The sequence below is a fragment of the Rhipicephalus sanguineus genome, chromosome 7 (assembly GCF_013339695.2).
Source record: "Rhipicephalus sanguineus isolate Rsan-2018 chromosome 7, BIME_Rsan_1.4, whole genome shotgun sequence".
NCBI lineage: Eukaryota > Metazoa > Arthropoda > Arachnida > Ixodida > Ixodidae > Rhipicephalus > Rhipicephalus sanguineus.
The window spans coordinates 13794687-13815273 of record NC_051182.1 but is presented as its reverse complement, the minus strand read 5'-3'; the positions used below and the strand labels follow the sequence as shown (position 1 = coordinate 13815273).

At 49.2% G+C, this 20587-nt stretch overlaps 1 protein-coding gene across 1 annotated transcript in view; it reads left to right on the top strand.

Moving 5' to 3' along the window:
• Nucleotides 1–20587, top strand: part of LOC119400589 (nuclear distribution protein nudE-like 1) — a 233689-nt gene that overhangs the window by 129708 nt on the left and 83394 nt on the right. Inside the window, exon 6 of the mRNA XM_037667651.2 lies at nt 9467–9591. Within this exon, the coding sequence (XP_037523579.1) occupies nt 9467–9591 (125 nt within the window). The remainder of the gene's footprint in view (nt 1–9466; nt 9592–20587) is intronic.

Sequence of the window (20587 nt, the reverse complement as noted above, 5' to 3'; positions counted from 1 at the left end):
GTCGCGTGCATGCATTCTCACGGCGGGAGAACGCTCGAACAGTTCCGACAACCGGTGAACAGATTAACGGTTGGTACGGTCTCGGCGGTTTCCAGAGAATAGAACGAAGTAATCGGAAGAAGGGACTTCGCACTCGCAGCCTGTCTTGTGTACGACTGCGCTCGCCTGCTCGGTGAGGGCCGCGGCGGCGCGGCCGTCCAAAGTTCGCGCCGTGCGCGCGCGCCGGCGAGCTGGCTCGAGCGGGCCGGGGAGCGCCAAATATGCGAGTAAATATTTTTTTTAGCAAAGCTGGCTAAATATTAGGGGTGCGCAAATTATGCGAGGGCGCAAATTATGCGGGTAAATACGGTAATCTCCGAGCAATTCCTACGCTGTTGCCAACCGAAACTAGTTATCTTCTTGAAGGAGCGAGAGGGCAAATCACTTGACGAGCTTGCTAAGCTAACTGATCGCTTCCTCGAAGCACAGAATTTGCCAAACATTGGAAAAGGTCCCGATACCGGGAAGGATTTCGGTGAGAAACCTAATGAAGCGCCCCGAAAACCGCAAGTTAAGTGCATGCTCTGCAATCATTCCGGCCATTCGGCTCCCGACTGTCGCAGCCAACCTAAACAAATGGTAAAGTGCAAATTGTGCGACAAACCGGGACACACAGCTGAAAACTGCAGAGGTCAGCGCTCAGACAACAAAACGACTTCGTCCTGTGCATTCACAGAAGCACAACCGACTGGACCTCGTCAGGGCAAAACAGCAAAGTGCCCACGAAAGCAAGCTAGCCGCTCCAGTAACGACGACGAGAGCAGGAAACCCGCTGTACCTTTCCTAAGCGACGGGATGCCAGTAGTCGAAGGGCGATTGCTAGGACGAAAGATTCGCGTGCTTCGAGACACAGGCTGCAATACAGCAATTGTCAGGCGAGAACTAATTCCTGAGGAGTGCTTGACGGGCAAAACAAGCAATGTCGTTTTGCTTGATGGTTCAAGTAGTCGCCTCCCCGAAGCCATCGTACAAGTGAAAACGCCTTACTTTTCAGGCAACATAAAAGTGGCTTGTATGAACCACCCACTGTACGACGTGGTTTTAGGAAACCTTCCAGGCGTCAGAGGACCATACGATCCTGATTCTGACTGGGAGCGAGTAGTTGCGACTGAGGAAGAGGAGGAGTTGTGTAAAGAACCGAACGTGACCAGGAACCATCCACAGGCTTCAAGCGTGGCTAAAGCCAAAGCTCAGCAACCAAAACACAGCAAGATGCGTCCCTTGTGCGCCCCAGAAGTTGTGTCGAGTGACATTACCAAAGCGCAACTGATTGAAGGACAGCAGAAGGACCCCAAGTTGAAATCGCTTTTTGCTAAGGTGAACAGAGAATTTAAATCTGGAAAAGGCCACAGCTTTGAATTCGTGGAAGAAAATGGATTGCTCTACCACCGTTATCGCCTTGCGACAGGTAGAACATTTAGGCAGGTAGTAGTTCCAAAGGCGTTCCGACGAAACATTTTAGAAGTTGCCCATGAAAACATCATGGCTGGGCATCAAGGAATCAAAACGACAACCGATCGTATTTTGCAAGAATTCTACTGGCCTGATTTACACGGAGACGTAAAACGCTTCGTGAAGTCCTGTGACGTATGCCAACGAACAACACCTAAAGGAAAAGTAGGAGTTGCTCCATTGGGCAACATGCCTCTGATCCGCACACCGTTTGAAAGAGTGGCAGTGGATCTGATCGGCCCCTTTTCACCAATGTCAGACCGGGGAAACCGATACGTTCTGACCTTAGTTGATTTTGCAACTAGGTATCCGGATGCTGTAGCACTTCCTGCAATTGATGCCGTTCATGTCGCCGAAGCGCTCATGGAAATGTTTTCCCGCATTGGTTTGCCGAAAGAAATAGTCACCGACCAGGGAGCGAGCTTTACTTCCGACTTAATGTAACAGGTCAGTCAGCTTCTCTCTGTGAAGCTCCTCAAGACGACGCCATACCATGCCATGGCGAATGGCCTCGTCGAGAAATTCAATGGCACCCTGAAGATGATGTTAAGGAGAATGTGCCAAGAGAGACCCCGATCATGGGATAGGTACCTCGCACCGTTGCTTTTTGCGTACCGAGAAGTACCACAGACAAGCCTCTGGTTCTCTCCTTTTCAACTTATCTATGGCCGTCATGTCCGAGGACCACTGACAGTATTAAGAGAACTGTGGACGAATGAGGACCTCGACGGAGAAACACGGACAATCTACACGTATGTCTTTGACTTGCGGAATCGGCTGGAGGAGACATGCAATATTGCACACGAACAATTAGAGAAAGCTCGCGCCAAGCAAAGACCATACTACGACAAGAAGAGTCGTCCTAGGAAGTTGTGTTCAGGCGACAAAGTTCTCATATTGTTGCCTACTGACTCCAATAAGCTTCTAGTGCAATGGAAAGGACCATTCACAGTAATTGAGCGAAGAAACGACGTGGATTACGTCATTGACGTGTTCAGGAAAAACAAGACATTTCACATAAATATGCTCAAGAAGTACGAAGAGTGTGAGCACAGGCAGCCCCAACAGGTGTCAGTTCCTCAAGAGATTGATGAAAACTCCACTAAAGGCCAATTAGACAAAGTGAATCCTATGCAAGTACTGAACCTGCATCGCACGCATTTCGCACCGATGTCAATCTATCCACAGACCTCACCAGCAAAGGACAAAGTCGCCATGTATCGAGGGGCCCAGTATTCTATTCCTGTTCGAAATATAAAAGGATGGGACAACGTAGAAGCAATCACATGACTTGTGCTTAACATGTAACAAGAAACTGAATCACACAAACTGGAAAGCGTGCTGTGCACTAACTGTTTATTCCCGCGCTTCTATCTTAGAATAGTTGTAAACAACTTTCTTGAAAAAGGGGGTATTGTAATAATATATGGTGCGCGCATGTTTCAAATAGCCAAAAACAAAACAGTGCGCCGTGCTGTGGCGACTTGTGTTACGACTTTTGTGGCCCTTTAAATGTGTGCGCCGTGCGGGGGCGAACCGCGTATGTGCCGTGCGGTGGGAAGAGGACGGCGATCGTGTGCGCGGCGTGCCTCGAGACAGCGTGACTAGTGCGTGGGCCGTGCGCGAGAGTCGCATTCCAAGGCTGGGATCTCCTTCGCTGGGCGTCCGGTCCATGGGAGAAACCACAGCCCTACCACCTGGTGCCTCGACGTAACGGAGCGTTCCCGCTACGGGAAGATCGAGCCAGGGGCCGTGTACAAGGCCGGGCCAAGCCTCGACGCCGTGTTCAGACGAGTACCCTCAGGGTTCGGGCCCACGAGCCGAGGGCGTCAACAGTGGAGCGGGTCCCTTGGGCGCAGAGTCCTGGCATCAGTGGCCGCGGAGTAGACCTCCGTGACTTCACGCGCGCAGACCAAGCACCGAGCTACGGCATCGACAGAGGTCTACGCACGACGCCTTCGACTCGGCAACGTCATCGGCTCCGACGGCAAACTGTACGTCACTGCTTGACTATTTCACGTAGCAGCCATCACGTCGCATATGTAACTGTTTTCTATATTCGTTGAGTCCTTTCGTGTATGTAAAGATGTCTTACGTGTGCTTGTCCACCTGCGTGCTGCGTCATTCTTTCTGGAGCGAATCCTGAACCCAAACACAACATCACAGACATGCACTGCACACACTACATTGTCTTCTTTAAACTCTTCCAAGCCAGTTAAAGCCTTTGTGCATCAGCGGGACGCATACGTCCCACTGTTTCGTCCGCAGAAAAAAATTTCCGGCCAAATCACCTGTCACAGTTAGCGCAATATAGTCACACGGATATATCGAACCCACATATATCGAATTTTCGGCTATTACGAACTCATAAATTAACCCCTTGAAAATCCTTCGGGAAAGTATAGAAATTTGCACGTCTATATCGAACGGTATTTTTACCCGCCATCGGATATATCGAACACCGCGCGAGCTGGAAGGCGCACTTCAGCACTCGCTGAGCCCCGTGACCTTCGCGGCACCGCGCCTCAGCCGACACCCAAAACGCTCGAAAACTGTGAGGGCGAGAGGGGTCGGACTGTACTCCTGTTGGTCGCGTTCTAACTTGTGGAACGGGTCTTTTTTTTCTGTCTCTTTCTCATGCTTTCTCCGCTTTACCGTCGGTTCGGAGAACAGGAACGAAGGAGTCAGCGGCCTCCTCCTTTCGCCTTTTCTTTTTTGTTTTTCGTTGCTGTTTTGTGAGTTTTGATCAACCAACCACAGCCCGCCCCTTTCGTATTTGCTCAGCCAACCACAGCTCACGCCTTTCGTACATTGCTTCTGCCCTCGCAGGCAGCCCGGGCAGCCATCACAACTGATCACGAGTGCTTTGTTGGGGGAGTTCACTTCCGTGAGTTGTCGCATACCACCGCATTCCTCTTTTGCGTGCGTGCTCCCCTGCGAGCTCAAAAACATCTAGCTGAAGTTTCTGCTGGCCAACACGACAGCGAAGCTGCAACCGCTCGACCAGGGCATCAAGTCCTTCAAGGTGGCCTACAGGAGGCGGCTCCTTGATAGGCTGCTGGTCAACCTCCGCATGGGCACCAAGCTGAAGGTTGACCTGCTTGGTGCCATTGAAATGGTGACGGGCACCTGGCGAGTTGTGAAGATGGACACAGTGGCCAACTGCTCCCGGAAGGCAGGCTTCGTGACGGCGGAACTTGCGGAAACCAGTGAAGACAGCGACGACAAGCACATAGACGATGCATTTCACGAGTTGTCATCCCTCTTCCCGGCTGCCGTTCCACCCGAAGTGTCTGTGGACAATTTTGAGGAAGCGGACTGCAATGTTCAGGCTGTTGCGAGCCTCGCTGACGAGGACATTGTAGCTGTGGTCGCAGGGACCCAGGATGCCCCGGCCACGAAGATCGTCCGGACGAAGCGGTGGCTACGTGCACGTACTCCGCCGCTGAAGTGGTGGCAGCGTTCGGCTCGATTCGCCGTTTTTGCAGCGACATGGAGTGAACCGGGCTGTCGCACCTGGACAGCCTCGATAAGATCGAGGCCAGTGTCTTTAATTTCATTTCAAAGACGAAGAAGCAGGCCAAGATAAGCGATTTTTTTTCGTGCAAATAAAACATTCTGTTGCATCCTGTGTGTCGAATTAGTTGTCATTCTTGAATACGTCGATTGTAGGTGATCGTCCGCCACTGGTAAGGTCTCAGGGCCTGTATTTTTTTCTATCGAATTTTTGATACAGTCGAACCAACTTCTAACGATCCCAGATATAACTATCTATCGGTTATAACGACCATATTTCGATGCACTTATGATTTTCCTATGCTACCCATTGAAATTGCGTCCACTTATAGCGAACATTTTTCAGAGCCTCCTACTTTTACAACAAACACTTCAGACACGATCGCGGTAAAAATATGGCGTATACAAAGCGAAAAAAAAAGTTAAAGTAGGCCTTCTAAAGCATGAGAGGTGCGCGCTCGCGCGTACCCTGGTCCAGTTTACTTGTGACGAAGATACCGGAGATCGGCAAGCACCGCACGCGCTGCTTCGGACGCTACGAGCGAGGTCGCTCGCTTTCCGGTCGTTTCTTCAGTGGCAGAATGGCAGTGGGGAATAAGAAAAAAGAAAGAAATAAATAGTAGGCAGCATGAAGCCTTGCAGTCAGCCTTCGCACGGCAACCTTTCCTGACGTGTTCTCTGCAGCTACGACTGCCTACGATGAACCTATGCCTTGGAACGCAAGAATCCATAAAATGCAATAAGCGATGACCGCGATAACTTTTCGGCGCCTAAATGTTCACTGCGTCGATGTCACAATGTGCCGCAAAATGTCTTTCATCTTTTCGGTAATGGCAGAGACCGGCCGATCAATGATTACGACTACCGCGCGATTACGGCGATTCCTTCATGGATCAAAAGCATCAGAAGAGAGCGGAGGCGATGTGGCAGCCGGCAATGAACGTGCCATTATGATTTATCACCGACAACCTTATCACAGTCATCTGCAGCTATCGGCTCGGCTGCACGTGTGGCGTAAACTGTTCGGGGTGACGGTGGTACAAGCAGTACAAGTGCGCAATGCCATTGCCATTCGAAAGTTTGCTTCTGCCGCGCCGTGCGAGATAAAGTGCGCGTCGCTTCGTGTAAACGAAACTAGCTCGCTGGTGTTGAGCGACACAGGCACCGAAAAACGTTGATGCACTTACAGCAAGCGTATACAGTCGACGTCCGATTTCCCGGACGCCCGAAATTCCGGACATGCTTGATTTCCCGGACTCATCTGTGGCACCGTCAAGTTCCTCGTAGAGTCAATGTATTAAAAAGTCCGAAATTCCGGACGCTTATAGCCTTCGCCATCCGATTTCCCGGACTTTTTACTGTTAGCCGCCGACCCAAAGTCACCACCGACGCCGCCATTTTGGTTGTTTTCATTTTCATATCCTTGAACCCACCATACTCGCATTGCAGGTGTGGCCAGCAGCACCGCCACACCGCGCCGCGGCTGCCGTAACCTCGAAACCGCACATGTCAATCCGTTGCCAGCCGTAGCTTAGCCAAGCCAAACCTCACTGTGTTCGTTCACGTGTTGTTTTGTCAGCTGTGCCAGCTCTGCGGTGGTGTCTGCGGTTGATCGTTTGCTGCTGCGCGCTACCTTCAGTGATCACGTTTCCCGACCTTCAGCATCCACCGAGTTCCTAGCTGTTTCGTGCTGCGCTTTTCGTCGAGCGGATTCGCCGTTTACAGCAATGGCACCGACTGCTCCTTCGTCTTCGTCCGCGCCTTCGAAGTGCACAAAGCCACCTCGTAGGTTCACGATGACGAACTGCCATCCGCGGACGTTGCCTTCGACGATCTGCGCGCTGGCGGCGTGTTGATTCCAGCCGAGATAACCCTTGAGGGCTTCGCCGATGCTGACAAAGACGTCGAGCTATGTGCGGAGTTGACCGATGACGAAATCATTCATCAAGTTACGGAGGATTCCGATGACTCCGACACCGAGAACGAAGAGCCAGCTCCTACACAGCCAACGAGCTCGGAGTTGACGCGGGCACTGATGACACTGTCATTGGTGTACAGCGGCAACATGACGTTGACTGAAATTGAGGCAGACATAATCGCGGGCAAACGGACCGTGCAAAAGAAAATAAGCGACTTCTTTGCGCCCAAGTGCTGACCTATGAGGTAGTGCCGGCCACATATTTTTTTTTATAAACGGCTCTTTTCAGAGCCACCTAAACGATGCATTGGCTGAATTGCTATGGGAATCTTGTACTCCGGCTGTGACCCTCTCCGTCAGCGAAAAATACCGACCAAAAAGGTGCGTTTTCACGTGCATTCGTTTTTCCGGACTGCCCGATTTTCCGGACGTTTTCGCGGTCCTTTGAGGGTCCGGGAAATCGGACGTCGACTGTACAGCATGTTTTATTATGCGGCAACCCAAGCGCGCCGCGCCTGTCGTGCAGCGCCGTCAGAGCATCGCGGAGACGTAGAGTGCGCATTGCTTCCAAAATGCTTGTCTTCGCCACGTTGAACGAACAGGCCGCTCGTCGCACCCGTGCACGCTCCGAAGTGAAGCGGCCACAAATGTGCATACAAATGCAAGCGGCCCGGCAGTGATGGCGTGATCCGAGTAGGCGACGCGCTGCACGCAACTAGCCAGGGATGATCGGCTCCACGGAGCGGTACCGCTGTTCAATGAAACGTTGTCGCTTCACTGCAAAGGCGGTTTAATTCACTCGTGCACACAGCGGGCCTCGCTTCACAACGTGAAAAGGCCTAACTTCTCACCGGACGAGTTGTTAGCATTTTTCAATAAAAATGCGCAGAAAAAGAAAGCGGCTTGGTCACTACATGCATGTTTTTGAGGACGAGTCCATTTACAACTAACTACTGATATAACGACCAGTTTTTGCGGCACTTTCGACTTCGTTATAAACGGGTTCGACTCTATATCGAACTAATTCGCGATCCCCTTCAAGTTCGATATATCCGTGTTTGACTGTAATAAGTTACTGATATCTAACCTTAGTCTTTGTAGTCTCGAGGAAAATTCTTTTAATGTGTTTTTGAAGGGTGGAAGTGGCATTACAGTGGCGTTGAATTTTGACCAGTTTTTTTGCAAGAGCTTCTGAATTTTCGTCTTCTTCCTCAGAAAGAACTACCATTCAAATGCCAGGTCATTTCCTCTTTTTCTGGTTTTTTAGAGAGGCAATTTTAGCTTCCAGTCATCACGTATTTTTGTAAATTTGTGCATTAATTTGCCCGATAAATGCATCAAAACACAATCCCCTACAAAACTCCCATGTTCATCACTCAGCGTAATTGTGGATAATGGTGCGTAGAAATATTTTTCTTGATACCATATACCTCCTGAAAAGTAGGCACATATTCTGGGACATCTGTTGTACTTGACAATTTAGACAGCTAAAGAAAAGACAGGCATTGGACAAAAATACACTTAACGCATGCAGTGAGGTGAGCTTCACAGGAACAGACCACAGCGCTAGGAGGGGCACAGTTGCATATGGTGTTTCACTGCTGGATATGAGGTGCGCACAACTTGAGAAGTGCTACTTTGTGCCACTTGCTTCGGCCATTTCATCCCAAATACCCGTTGATGCATCCGTGAGATGGTGCCTTCATGAGTCATTGAGACAATGTTTTCCCCCTTTTGAAAAACCCTCTCATGAGTCAGTGGGACATATGTGTCCCACTTTTTTCTGTAAAGTACTGGGTTGACTTTGATGAAACTTATTTTATACTATTTTTTTTAGTTTACAGTGATTCCACTCCTGTGCCAAAGTGTGCCAAATTCGATTTACTGCGCCATCCTGATGAAATCAACGAAAATTGCGCCAAACTGCACCAGTGTTTCGAGTTTGGGGACATCTATCACCGGCAGTCGCACTGCCGGCGCATTAAAACATGTGCAGCCTGATCTAGTTTCTGAAGCTTATCATATAAACAAGTCACGTGATGCCTGTGTAAGCCACACCTCGGTGACGTTGCACAAGAAAGTGTTTACTTTTATTGATGAGCGTATCACCTAATCACTTCGTGCCTCACTTGTCATGCGCAGTTTTTCCCTTTTAAGCTCTTGTTGCTCTGAATAAACTTTCAGTTGTGAGTGCAGCGCTGTGTTTGTTTCATCTCTTCCTTGTCTCCGTTTTTCTGTGCACTGATTTTCTTCAAATAAGAAAGCTTTAGTCAAATAAGAAATTGCTTTTTCTCGATGTGCTGGCATGTGTCGACTGAACGGTGTGGGATGGTTGTTGTTTGCCATGCTCAGTATGTGTGTCACATAGTTCATGGAGGATAAAAAATGTTGTAATGTCAATGGGAAGTTAGTCTTTTTCTGCATTTCCTTGACCCATGTTGATGTGGTTAAACAATTTACTCAATCTTGAGACACGTTCAGTCCTTGCTCTGTTGGCCTCCTTGCCCAGATTTCAGCTGCTTCTGGTTTCTTGTTCGACAGCTGCCAGCAATGGAACGGCACAGCAGCTGCCATTAGGTATGGGCTCATCTGGCCAGACACCACTGACCCCTTCAGCACGAGTCTCTGCGCTCAACATCGTCGGCGACCTCCTACGCAAAGTCGGCGTAAGTTGCGATGGTTTGGGTATCGGAGCATATGGAACGTTTATTTCACTTATTGAGAACAGCTCAATAGGGCTTTGTTTGGGGAATGCTTGATTAAGGGGGCACGCGGCAATCTTCTTGCGAAAAGTGGCAAAAGAAAGAAAATCGATGGTCTTAAAATCGTATTTTCAGTTTTTGTAGTCCTTTTCTGTCAGATTCCAAAATATCTTCATTGAAAACCATGTAAAAATGCTTTAACACGTTCACTGCGTCATGGGTCACCGGTGGGTCACGGCCTGCGCTCCACCTATGCGGCTGCGAAGTTACGTGCATTTCTCTGCTTGTGGATGCGATAACTTTATGACACTTGAATGCTGAGGTATGATTTTCATTTCATGAGGATACACACACCCCCGAAGAATACTTCTGTAATGTTAAAGGGACACTAAAGGCAAATATCAAGTCGACGTTGATTGTTGAAATAGCGGTCCAGAAACCTCGTAGTGCTGCTTTTGTGCCAAGGAAGTACTTATTTTGAAATAAAATCACGTTTTTAGTGGTCCGCATCGCGTTAGCGCGCTTCAAATCTCCCGCCTGAAAATACGACTTTCATACGTCATTGCTGCCGTGCCCAACGTTGCCCGCTTTTACTGCGCGGCCGCCGACACTAGTAGCAGCCGAGCGGAAGTAGCGGGACCCACAGTAGCAACAACGGCGCTGCGGCAAAGACTTGGTCGGATGGGCACATTCAAAGCCTTCACCAAGTTGCGGTTGGTCTCGTAATCCTCAGTACGAAAGTGCAGCGAGCACACACGCAGAGGTTTTGACTGTTTAGCACACTGGCGCAATGGCGTGACACTAAGCCACTTCGAGCGTAAGGGTTCATTCCGCAGCACCCAGTGAAAAGACCCACCGGTTTCCTTGCTGCAGCACTGGCGTTGTGCACCATTCGGGCATCCGGCATATCACACGCATGCGGCATTTTGTCGAACTTTCTGTCAGAGCGACTTTCACGAGCGCGCAAAACACGCACGGCAGTACGCGATCCCAAAACTACCACTGAGACGGGCGACGCGCAGTTCGGCGAAAACGGAACCTTTGAACCACGCGCGCCGTTCCCGATGGCAACGCCACGGAGGTTTTGTTTTCCATGAATCAAGCGGAAACGAACAAACAGCATTTTATTACGTCTTTTGATGCTCGGAATGTTCTTTTTTTACTGCTGCTAGTTTGATTACTAGTGATTTATTGTAGGCCGACTTCCATACGTCATCGGGATCACTTCGAAAATGTCCCACTCGTGGCGCTCATCATGTGATACATTTAGCTTAATTTCTCGGTAAGTAGGGCACTGCTGTTGATAATATTGCCGTTTTAGAAGTTGTCATACAATGGGCTTTCACTCTGACATAAATTGTTATTTGCCTTTAGTGTCCCTTTAAAGGCTGTGACCCGCGGGTGACCCACGACGCACTCAATAGTCTTTTTCTGCTGTGTGCTGCGTGACTCACCGGTGACCCATGCGCGACAGCTGTCAACCTTGTGCTGCCATCTCAAGTTCAAAAAATGCAACTAATATATACAGTCGCCGGCCGTTTATTCGGACTCGGCGAGAACCGCCGAAAAGTCCGAATAATTGGGAGTCCGAAAAAAAGGATTCACCAGAAAAAAGCACTTTTATTGGCCCGGCGGCCGGAAAACTTGTCAGTGCGCGTCTGTACACATGTACGCTTACGCGCGACCAAGTCGGCCTGTATTTCAGCCAATGGTTGACCTCCCCTGCGGGTCGGCAATAGCACTGCAACAGCCTACGCTAAATACGCATTTGATGGCTGTGGTGTGGGAGGTGCGTCATCATGGCAGTCACAGTCCACATGCGCTGGTTCGAGTACCTGACGGATGATCTCATCGCCCAACTCGGCGAAAACTCCCAAGCAACTTTCACTTGGTGAATAGTCGCTGCTTTTTTCGCCATTGTCAGGGCCTCGTAGTTGCCGCGTTTCTTTAGTTCCGACGGCGCACATGGAACGGGCGGCGACGGAGCAACACCTCTCACGCCAAGCAACAAGGGAGTGAAACAAAGCTCAGGACGCAGATCAGGCCTAGCCACAGAAACATCTGACAACGCAAATCCTCACACGCCAAAAGGAAACGACGTTGGGCTAGTTGATGTTGCAGCGCTTCTGTTGTCGTACTCTCTTTGTCCGAGTTAGGATCCGCGTCATACTCGTACGCGCTGTCATTCGCCTCAAACGCCGCACCGAGCAGATTCCAATCTTGGCTTGGCTTGGCCTGCTGTTTGGCCGTGGTAGCCGGTCAAATGGATACTTGACTGGCTAAAGCCAAAAGGCAGCCGTCACATGTAGCCAAACAAACATAGCCTTCGAGATCGGTAATTTCCGCGTGGATTTTTGACACTGGCACGATCTCCAGTTATAGCCAGTGCAGTGCTGGCAACCTAGCAAAAATATTGTAAACATTGCTGACAGCTTGTCAAGGCGTTCAACGTCGCACTCGACCAGCCAGCCGGAGTCCGAAAAATCGAACGGCGGGCTGTGGGGCGTCCGAATTTTCGGTCGTAAGTTTACATTACTTCAATGGGACGAGTGGCGGTGCCGCGAAGGTGTCCGAATAAACGAGCATGTCCGAATTTTCAGCGTCCGAATAAACGGTCGGCGACTGTATTGCATATTGCATTGGACGTGAGGTGGCGCGATTGTTCCAATTACAACTTTCATCTACCCAATAAATATTTCTATCACGAAAACTGACTTCATGTGTTTTCTTGTGGTAAGCATTTGTATTTAAACATAGATTAACATGAAGAAGGCTGAAAACAGCTTTGCATCTTTCAAATAAACGCGTCAAACACGCACTGCAAAGGTGGCAGCGCCATCCCGCTGGAGCAACAGAAGCAGGCATAGCCGCGTGTCCCTACCACCGGTGTGTCACAACGCACCTGAGGGATATACCCGATGGCCCACTGGTGGGTCACTCCTCACCTAAAGTCAGACCGAAAAAAAGCGTGCCGCAGTGAACGTGTTAAAAAGTTTAGCAGTGCTTTTGTCTGGGCAAGTTGGTGCGACATTTGCGTAGTTAACCAATACGAAAGACGAGCCGAAAGACGCATGTACAAACAAAACCAGGGCTGAACCACCAACTGAGCTTTATTTGATAAAAGTGCTTTTTTATACAGTGTCACTCTTCACCACCGTCAGGAAGCTGCATGCACAAAAGTAGCCAGTGATAACAACGGGACTGGTGACGAGTGACACTATATAAAAAAGCCCTTGTATCGAATAAAGCTCAGTTGGTGGTTCAGCATTGGTCGTGTTTGTACAGGTGTCATTCATCTCGTCTTTCGTGCTGGTTTAAAAAGTTTATTGTGCCTGCCGAGATGACGAAAGTTTGTGCAAGGCAGCAGCTACATGTGCAATGGGCCAGTAACAGAAAACATAGAAAGAAAGGAGCATGTGTGGCAATAGCAACATTCCGTCGCCAGGAACAAACAATTCCGAGGTGACAATGTTTTTTGGAACCTACACAAATTAAGAGGATGTGTAGCTGAGCGTAAGGAATTTTCTCGCGTTTTATCCTGTTCAGAAATGCACTTATTGGCATTTACCTGTATCCTACATGCCTCTATCACTACACCTGTATCACTACATGCGTGCGTGCACAGTGTCCACCATAGATGTTTCAAGAATAGTTGCCCGGTATGAGCAGAGCTGGCAGCACAAGACGCCGTTTTCCGTTTATTGGAGCAGTTGTGTATACATATATCATTGCACACCATCAAGCCCTTTACCCATTACAGAATGATATATGGCACAAGCCTTTGGCTGTAAGCCCTTGTGCACAACATCACTGTGACACACTGTTTTTTGTACACTGTTGTCCTCACCTTCACTTCCTGGGCTCCTGCTTCATCAACTGAGCTGACCCTTGGCATGTCAAAGCACCAGCTTCTCGTTGGATAACAGAGAACCGAGCTCTCATTGACGTTGCCAATCTGGCCAAGCTTGTAGCTATTTTCTCTGCAGAGTTTCTTGACATATTGCTGAAAAGCAACAAGTTTCTCTTTAAGATCACCTGGCCACTTCTGGCATATCGTTGTTCGTCCCCTAAAAAAATTATGTGCATCATCATGTGCACCCTCCAGCCATTGCTTGCATAGAAAACCATGCGGGGAATCGGCGTTCCTCTTGTGATTTACATCATTTCCATCTCGATGGCATCGGCAGCGAAGATCTTCATCGTTCTGTGAACAAACTCACAGACTTCCTCTTTTTGGAGTGGGGCCCTTGTGCAATCCCGTAAACTTCTTGCGTGTCATGGCACCCTTGGAAATCTAGTCTCGCTGCTTCCTCCACCTGATGATGCAGGCTCGGTCCACTTGGAATCTTCAGCAAATGTATTTGCGGCTCGCTTGAGCTTCAAGCTGTAGGAAGCCCTCTTTGCACTCCTACCGACATTCGTTTGGGCTATCAAACAATTGACAGACAAAGCACTGTGCGCCCGCTATGCCAACGCAACCTGCCCGCACTTGCCAATAATCTGCAGAGGGCCAGAGACTTCTGTGCCTCGATCTCTTGTCGGAACATAGTAACACGAGACATGGCCTTTGAGACTTGGCAGCGAGCATGTGCGCTTGGCGGCATTGGCTGTGCACTCTTCCTCACAAAAAAATAAAGAAAGGAGGACACTAAATTCGCAAGTAAGCTTCTTTCCCAATCTTCTTTTCCTTCTTTTTTCTGAAACAAGGGGGTGCTTAGAATCATTCTGTGCAATGTGCAAGTAAGTTTGCAGTATACAGTGGAACCTCGTTAATACGTACCTGCCGGGAACGCCGCATAACTACGCACTAAACGGTAGTACGCATTAACGACCAAATAAAAATTTGCATCTCCTCGCGTACGCCATCGCCGCCAGCAAAAAATAAATGCAGTGCCACAGCAAATATTGCCTAAAGTACCCACTGCAAAGCCTTTTCTTTCTTTTTGCCAAACTGGAGAACAGATTATGGTACTCTCGCACGACCGTCCGATAGTGCCGATAGCGCGTGGTGGCGACGCCAAGGAGCATTTCCGAACTATTACAGGGTCCGGTATACGCAGTGACCGACGTAGCAACAGAACGGACAGTGTCGGCTTTCCGCGATATATGTGTGTGCGTCTGCACCGCGATCTGCTACTAAATGAAAACTGACACAGTTCCAACGAATCGCTGTACGGCTGCGTGGACCCGATCGTCTTTTGGCTAGTTGCGTGCAGCGTGTCGCCTTCCTGGCTCACGCCGTCACTGCCGGGCCGCCGGCCCGCATGCTGTACCGCACGCGCGCATTTGTCGTGGGAGTGTTCTTCGTACCCACTTCGCTCCAGACCGGGCACAGATACGGCAATGAGCACAGATGAGCTTGTTCGGTTAACGCGGCGATGACGAACTTCCTGCAAGCGATGCGCACTCCGCGACGCTCTAGCGGTCCTGGCAGCGGACGGAAGTGCGTTTGGGTGGTCGCCCAATAAAAGCGTGCAGTATGGTTACAACAGCGCTACGCTTGCTGAACCGTACGCATACATTTAGCATGATAGCGTCTATGCAGAGAGGTTTCTCGTCACCCAAGACTAGCAACGCTCAACTCCGCAACAGCGAGCTGCTTTCGTTTCTACAAAGCGGCGCGCGCTTGAACACGGCCCCGCACAACGAGGCGGCAGAGATGGGCGGCCCAGCGCGTTCAGGTTGTCGCCTATTAAAAGCGTGCAGTAGGCTTAAAGCAGTGCTGCGCCGCACGCGTGCCCGAGCAGATATCTGAAGATACTTATTGTGATAAGGTTGTTGGCTATAAGTCATGCTGGCGCGTTCGTCGGTGGCCGCCATCTCACCTTCGTTCTTTCCCGAAGCTTACCCGCAAAGGCGTCGCCGCAATCGCGCGGAAGTGGGAATCAGTGATCGACCGATCTACGCACTTCTCGAAAAGGCGGAAAACCTTTGGCGGCACATTGTGGCGTCGGGAAGTTCAGCGGCACAGTGAAATTTTATGGCACCCACAAAACGTTATCGTGATACGCAGGGTACGCACTAACCGGTAGGCGTAGGGCGAAGCACTACGGCTTAAGCGGTTAGCGAATGCATTAGGCTCTATGAGACTCGGTCGGGGATTCGTTGCAACTACATTTTAACCGTTAGTACGCTTAAAGCGGGTACGTATTAACAAGGTTCAACTGTACAAAACATGACCAATAATTGGAGCTGCCTGTGGCCCTGAAGGGCGAGTGCCTGCTTTTCCATAACTGACATTTTTGTGCATCAAGGAAGTTCCCGTTAGGATTTCAAACTAGTAATATTCACTCTGTGCTGGGCGCCCACGCAAGAAACGTACCCGATAGAACCTTATTTTGTTAGACGGGATGGCAGTGAGTGTATCGGTGAGAGCACTGCCTTTCATCGAAACACAGAATTTGACATGATAGATAAGGTTTGTGAAGCACGCTTGAAAGAGCAGTCATTTGTCAAACCTAAGTCCTGCTGTTGTCCTTTCCGTGTGTGTCTGGTCCTGTCACCCTGCAAGAAGTGTGTGATGGCGCACACGGTTGCTTGATGTGTTTAATGAGGTCCTGAACTGCCCCTCAGGTTTGATGAAATGGTACATCTTACCATAGCAAATGCTGCTACACTAACAGCTCAGCCAAATATTGTCATGTGTGGCACGTAGAGCTTACTAGCAAAGCAGGAGCATGTACCCTTTTTTCAAACAGAGGCTCGTCCGCACTCTTTTATGCTGGCAGTGGCTGCCAGATTTTTTCATCTGGCAGGTTGCTGCTATTGACCGACAGCCGACAAAAATCATGAGCGAGGTTTGGAACCGAAAAACTTCCTCTTCTTGATCTGTATGATAGTTGAAAGTAAATGAGCAGACTGAAGTATGAAAAAAACATGTGGTACATTCCGGTGGTTGTTTCAGAGTGCTCCACAGGCTTTGACAAATTGATGTGAAAGAGCAACTAAGCAGTACTACTTAAATAAGTGGCTCAAGCTAAACCGGCAAATACGAACACTGCCGAATAACAACTGAAAAGGCACACAGTGCCGGACAAGAAGGTCGACACAAAAACTAATCTGCGCTTGGCAGGGAGATACAGAGTTGCCCGATATCGGGTGTGCCTCTCTTGCATGCTAGGTAAGATAATGCTGCCGTGCTCCTGATGGCCTTGACTGTTGGCACTCTATGAGAACACCACGTGGAAACCTTGCTGGACCTGTCTGTGAAAACTTCCGAAGTGAGGGAAGATTTTACAGTAAAAATAATGATCTTGGACAAAGAGAAAGCGCCAAATTTTTAGGGGCGCTGTCTGTTTACAGAATAGGTACAATAGTCGCCGCGATGGGGTATCCCCAAACAAGCTTCTTGCATGAAAGGCAGGCAATCCCTTAAGGCAAACTATGTGACATACACTCTTACATTGGTCCGTCTGTATAAAAAATGGGGCATTATGTATCAGAATGAAGCCTCAAGCGATTGCGTGGCCGCAATATATATGAGCTTTTATAACTGTGTACACAAGTAATCATGGTTGCGCGGACATTATCAGAGCCTCTTGAAAATAACTAGGAACTTTAAGGAAATTGGCAACTTGTGCATGCCGTCAGCAAGGTTCATCTTTTTTCTTGTAAGTTCTTGGACATGCTGTTATTATCATTATTCAAGTGGCGTCACACTCTAAATTTAGCTGTCTCCTCAGCGAGCGATGTCCCGCTGCTTTTTTTTTTTCTTTTTTTCTTTTTTTTATTCTAGTTGGGCCACTGTTTTAATCTAGGGCTGCTGTGTTAACCAGAGATTGTTGGAAAACAAAAGACCGCTAACCGGAGGCTCACCTTCAAATCTATCTTTACATTGTCGAGAGTGTAAGTGCACGCCAAAATTCAATGAATGCGCAGTTTTATACAGGCATAGGAATGAAGAAATGCATCTAAAGATTGAGGCATGGCATATTGATAATAGTGGTAGCGCATGCCTGAGTCAACCATCGGTTAATTTGCGTAAAGAAGAAATCGAATGCCTTAACAGTTATCTTTCATGTAGACCCACACACGTGCTGGATTGATAGGGCCGCCTATTGCATGGGCATGCACAGATAAGTTTTCGTGCCTTCTTTCTTTTCCACCGTTGTGCACCTTGCCGGTTGTTAGTCGGCGTTTGTGGTGTCTTGACTTTTTCCTTGTGTCCATGCTTGCACGCCCTGTCATTTAGAATTATCTAGTACAAATCATGAATGGTTGTCTACCACTATCCCTCAAGAGGAAGGTATATAACAGCTGCATCTTACCGGTACTTACCTACGGAGCAGAAACCTGTAGACTTACAAGGAGGGTTCAACTTAAATTGAGGACGACGCAGTGAGCGATGGAAAGGAAAATGATAGGTGTAACCTTAAGAGACAGGAAGAGAGCAGAGTGGGTCAGGGAACAAACGGGGGTTAAGGATATCATAGTTGAAATCAAGAAGAAGAAATGGATATGGGCCGGGCACGTAGCACGTCGCCAGGATAACCGGTGATCATTAAAGGCCAACTCCGGCGATTTTTCGAGGTCGATGCATCTCAGTGAAATTCGCTGGGTACGTTCCTTTGCACGTTTCCGTCATTTATGCCAAATTACAGGCTTGAGACATGCGCAGATTGTTTGCAAATGAATTTTAAAGATTGTCTGCAAACGCCCTCCTGGCTTCCCACAATTATTGGCAACATTGCGTCTGTGACGTCAGTATTGGGAAGGCGGCGGAAGTGACGCAGCCGAGGGCACCGCTATCTTCGGCGCTTCGGCCGCTACAGCGAGCGTCTGCTGTGCACAAGGCGACAGACAGCGTTGGTTTGGCCGGCGCTTCGCTGGTCGTCCCGACTGTCACAGTTTTCATACTCCGCGCCGGCGTGACCGGCATGCCTTGCACGACTTCCGGTTCGTTCGTAACAACGTCTACGTCATACGTAGACAGTACACTTGGTTGGGTTTCGGTTTTGGTGTTGCGCTTTTTTGCTTATTTAAAATTATTCTCCAATTTGCCGAGTATTTCTGCTATCGGGCCCGTAGCAGGAGTGTCTCAGGAACATAAAAGCACCATTACTTTGACATGGCCAAAAAATCACCGGAGTTGGCCTTTAAGGGTAACGACTGGATTCCAAGAGATGGCAAACGCTTGAGGGGGAGACAGAAAATTACGTGGGTAAATGAGATTAAGAAGTTTGTAGGTATAAAGTGGCAGCAGAAAGCACAAGATCTGGTTGATTGGTGGAACATAGGAGGGGCCTTTGCTCTGCAGTGGGCGTAGGCAGGCTGATGATGATGATGAGTACATTCATTGGTAGGGGCTAAGATAAACATGAGCACATGGCATGCCTTCCATGCCGAAGGATTTACGCCAGTTCAACTATGTAGAGGGTGCGAGTGCCAAGCCAAATATGAGGCGCCCTCTCTAGGTTGTAGTAGATAAAGGATGTACTGCGAATAAGCAGGGGCACTTCTGCTGGGGACTCGGAGCGTGTGTTTTACTCCGCGGCCCTCGGGCTTCAGCCTGCCTCCTCAGCCGCCTCGGCTCAAACCCTCCCACCACAAGGTGTCAGAAGTGGGATGCCTGGTTCCCGCCACTCGACATAGATAACACAGACGCTCCAGTTCCTGCTCTCGCTGCCGCCAGTCTTCGGAGTCCGGCTCCGTTCTCGTTCGACGATGCCGGCGAGTGGCTGCCCTGGTTACAGCAATTTGAGGACTATGCCTTCGCCACCAGCATGCACGCAGCCCCGGACGAGACTAGGGTTAGGACTCTCCTCTAATGTATGGGTTCCCGGGCACGCATCATCCTCAGTTCACTCATGTCCGACGAAGAAGCGTGCAAGTTCTATGCGGAAGTCACCCAGTGGCTCACAAACTACCTCGTGCACCCCGTAAATGAGGTGTACGAGAGCTCTTGGTTCCACAAGCGGATGCAACAGCCAGGCAAAACCGTCGACAGCTTCGTCACGGCCCTTCGGAACATGGTACGCAAGTGTAACAGGGTGTCTACCAACCTGGAAAACCTGGAAAAGTCAGGGAATTTGAACACATCTGGAAAAGTCGGGGAATTTCTGAAAAATCTGGCCAGGTCATGGAAACTGAGTGTAGTCTTCGAGATCGTCAAAAAAGAAATTCATTACCATTGATCAAAGCTTAAAAAATCGCTCCTTCAACCTCACAGAACAGCTAAGCAGAAGCATAGTAAAAAAAAAAAGCAGTGCATAGGTGGTTCTTCTGCTTTCCGAGTACAACGTTACTCACGGGCATAAAATTGTGCATATTTGTCTTGGCCGCGATCTCGGCTCGGCTTGAGGGCCTTCTGGTTAGGCTACAAGTGCCATCAGCAGAGGGCAAGGTGCACAGAATATGCGAGCTGTAATTATTTTTTACTGAAAAGTGTAGTTTACGGGTGCGTAAATTAATGTCCTGTTTTTTAGGACACACTTGCGCAGAGGATTTACCTGCCGCTTTCAGAAAGGCCACCGACAGCATTGAGCCGGCAAAAATATTTCAACTTTCGATGGATGGTCCGAACGTCAATTTAAAGGGACCCTGAAACGGTTTTTTGAAGTTTTGTCAGCGTTTAGGCAGGAGCATCCCCAAATCATTCGCACCAGAAATTAAGCGATGCACTGTGTACCAAGGCCGCTACGGAATTTATATCTATACACTCCTCCTCACCACTGCCTTGCACCCTCAACTCACAGACACCCTGACATCGCCGGCGATCGCAGCGCTCTCATGAGCGCACTCGACGGTTTGAGCTTCATCCAGCCATGGCCTCAGATATTGTGCGCTGACGGGTTGCGCGCAATCTCGGAGGCCCAACAAAGACGAAGCTCGCGGAGTGGTTGATATCTGCTCCGACAGGTGCCGCCACACTACCAGCAGATGTTATTTTATTCTCCTGTACGGCGACAATCTGCAAAAGCATGCGGACAAACAAAGATAATTCGAGAACGATCACCGATAA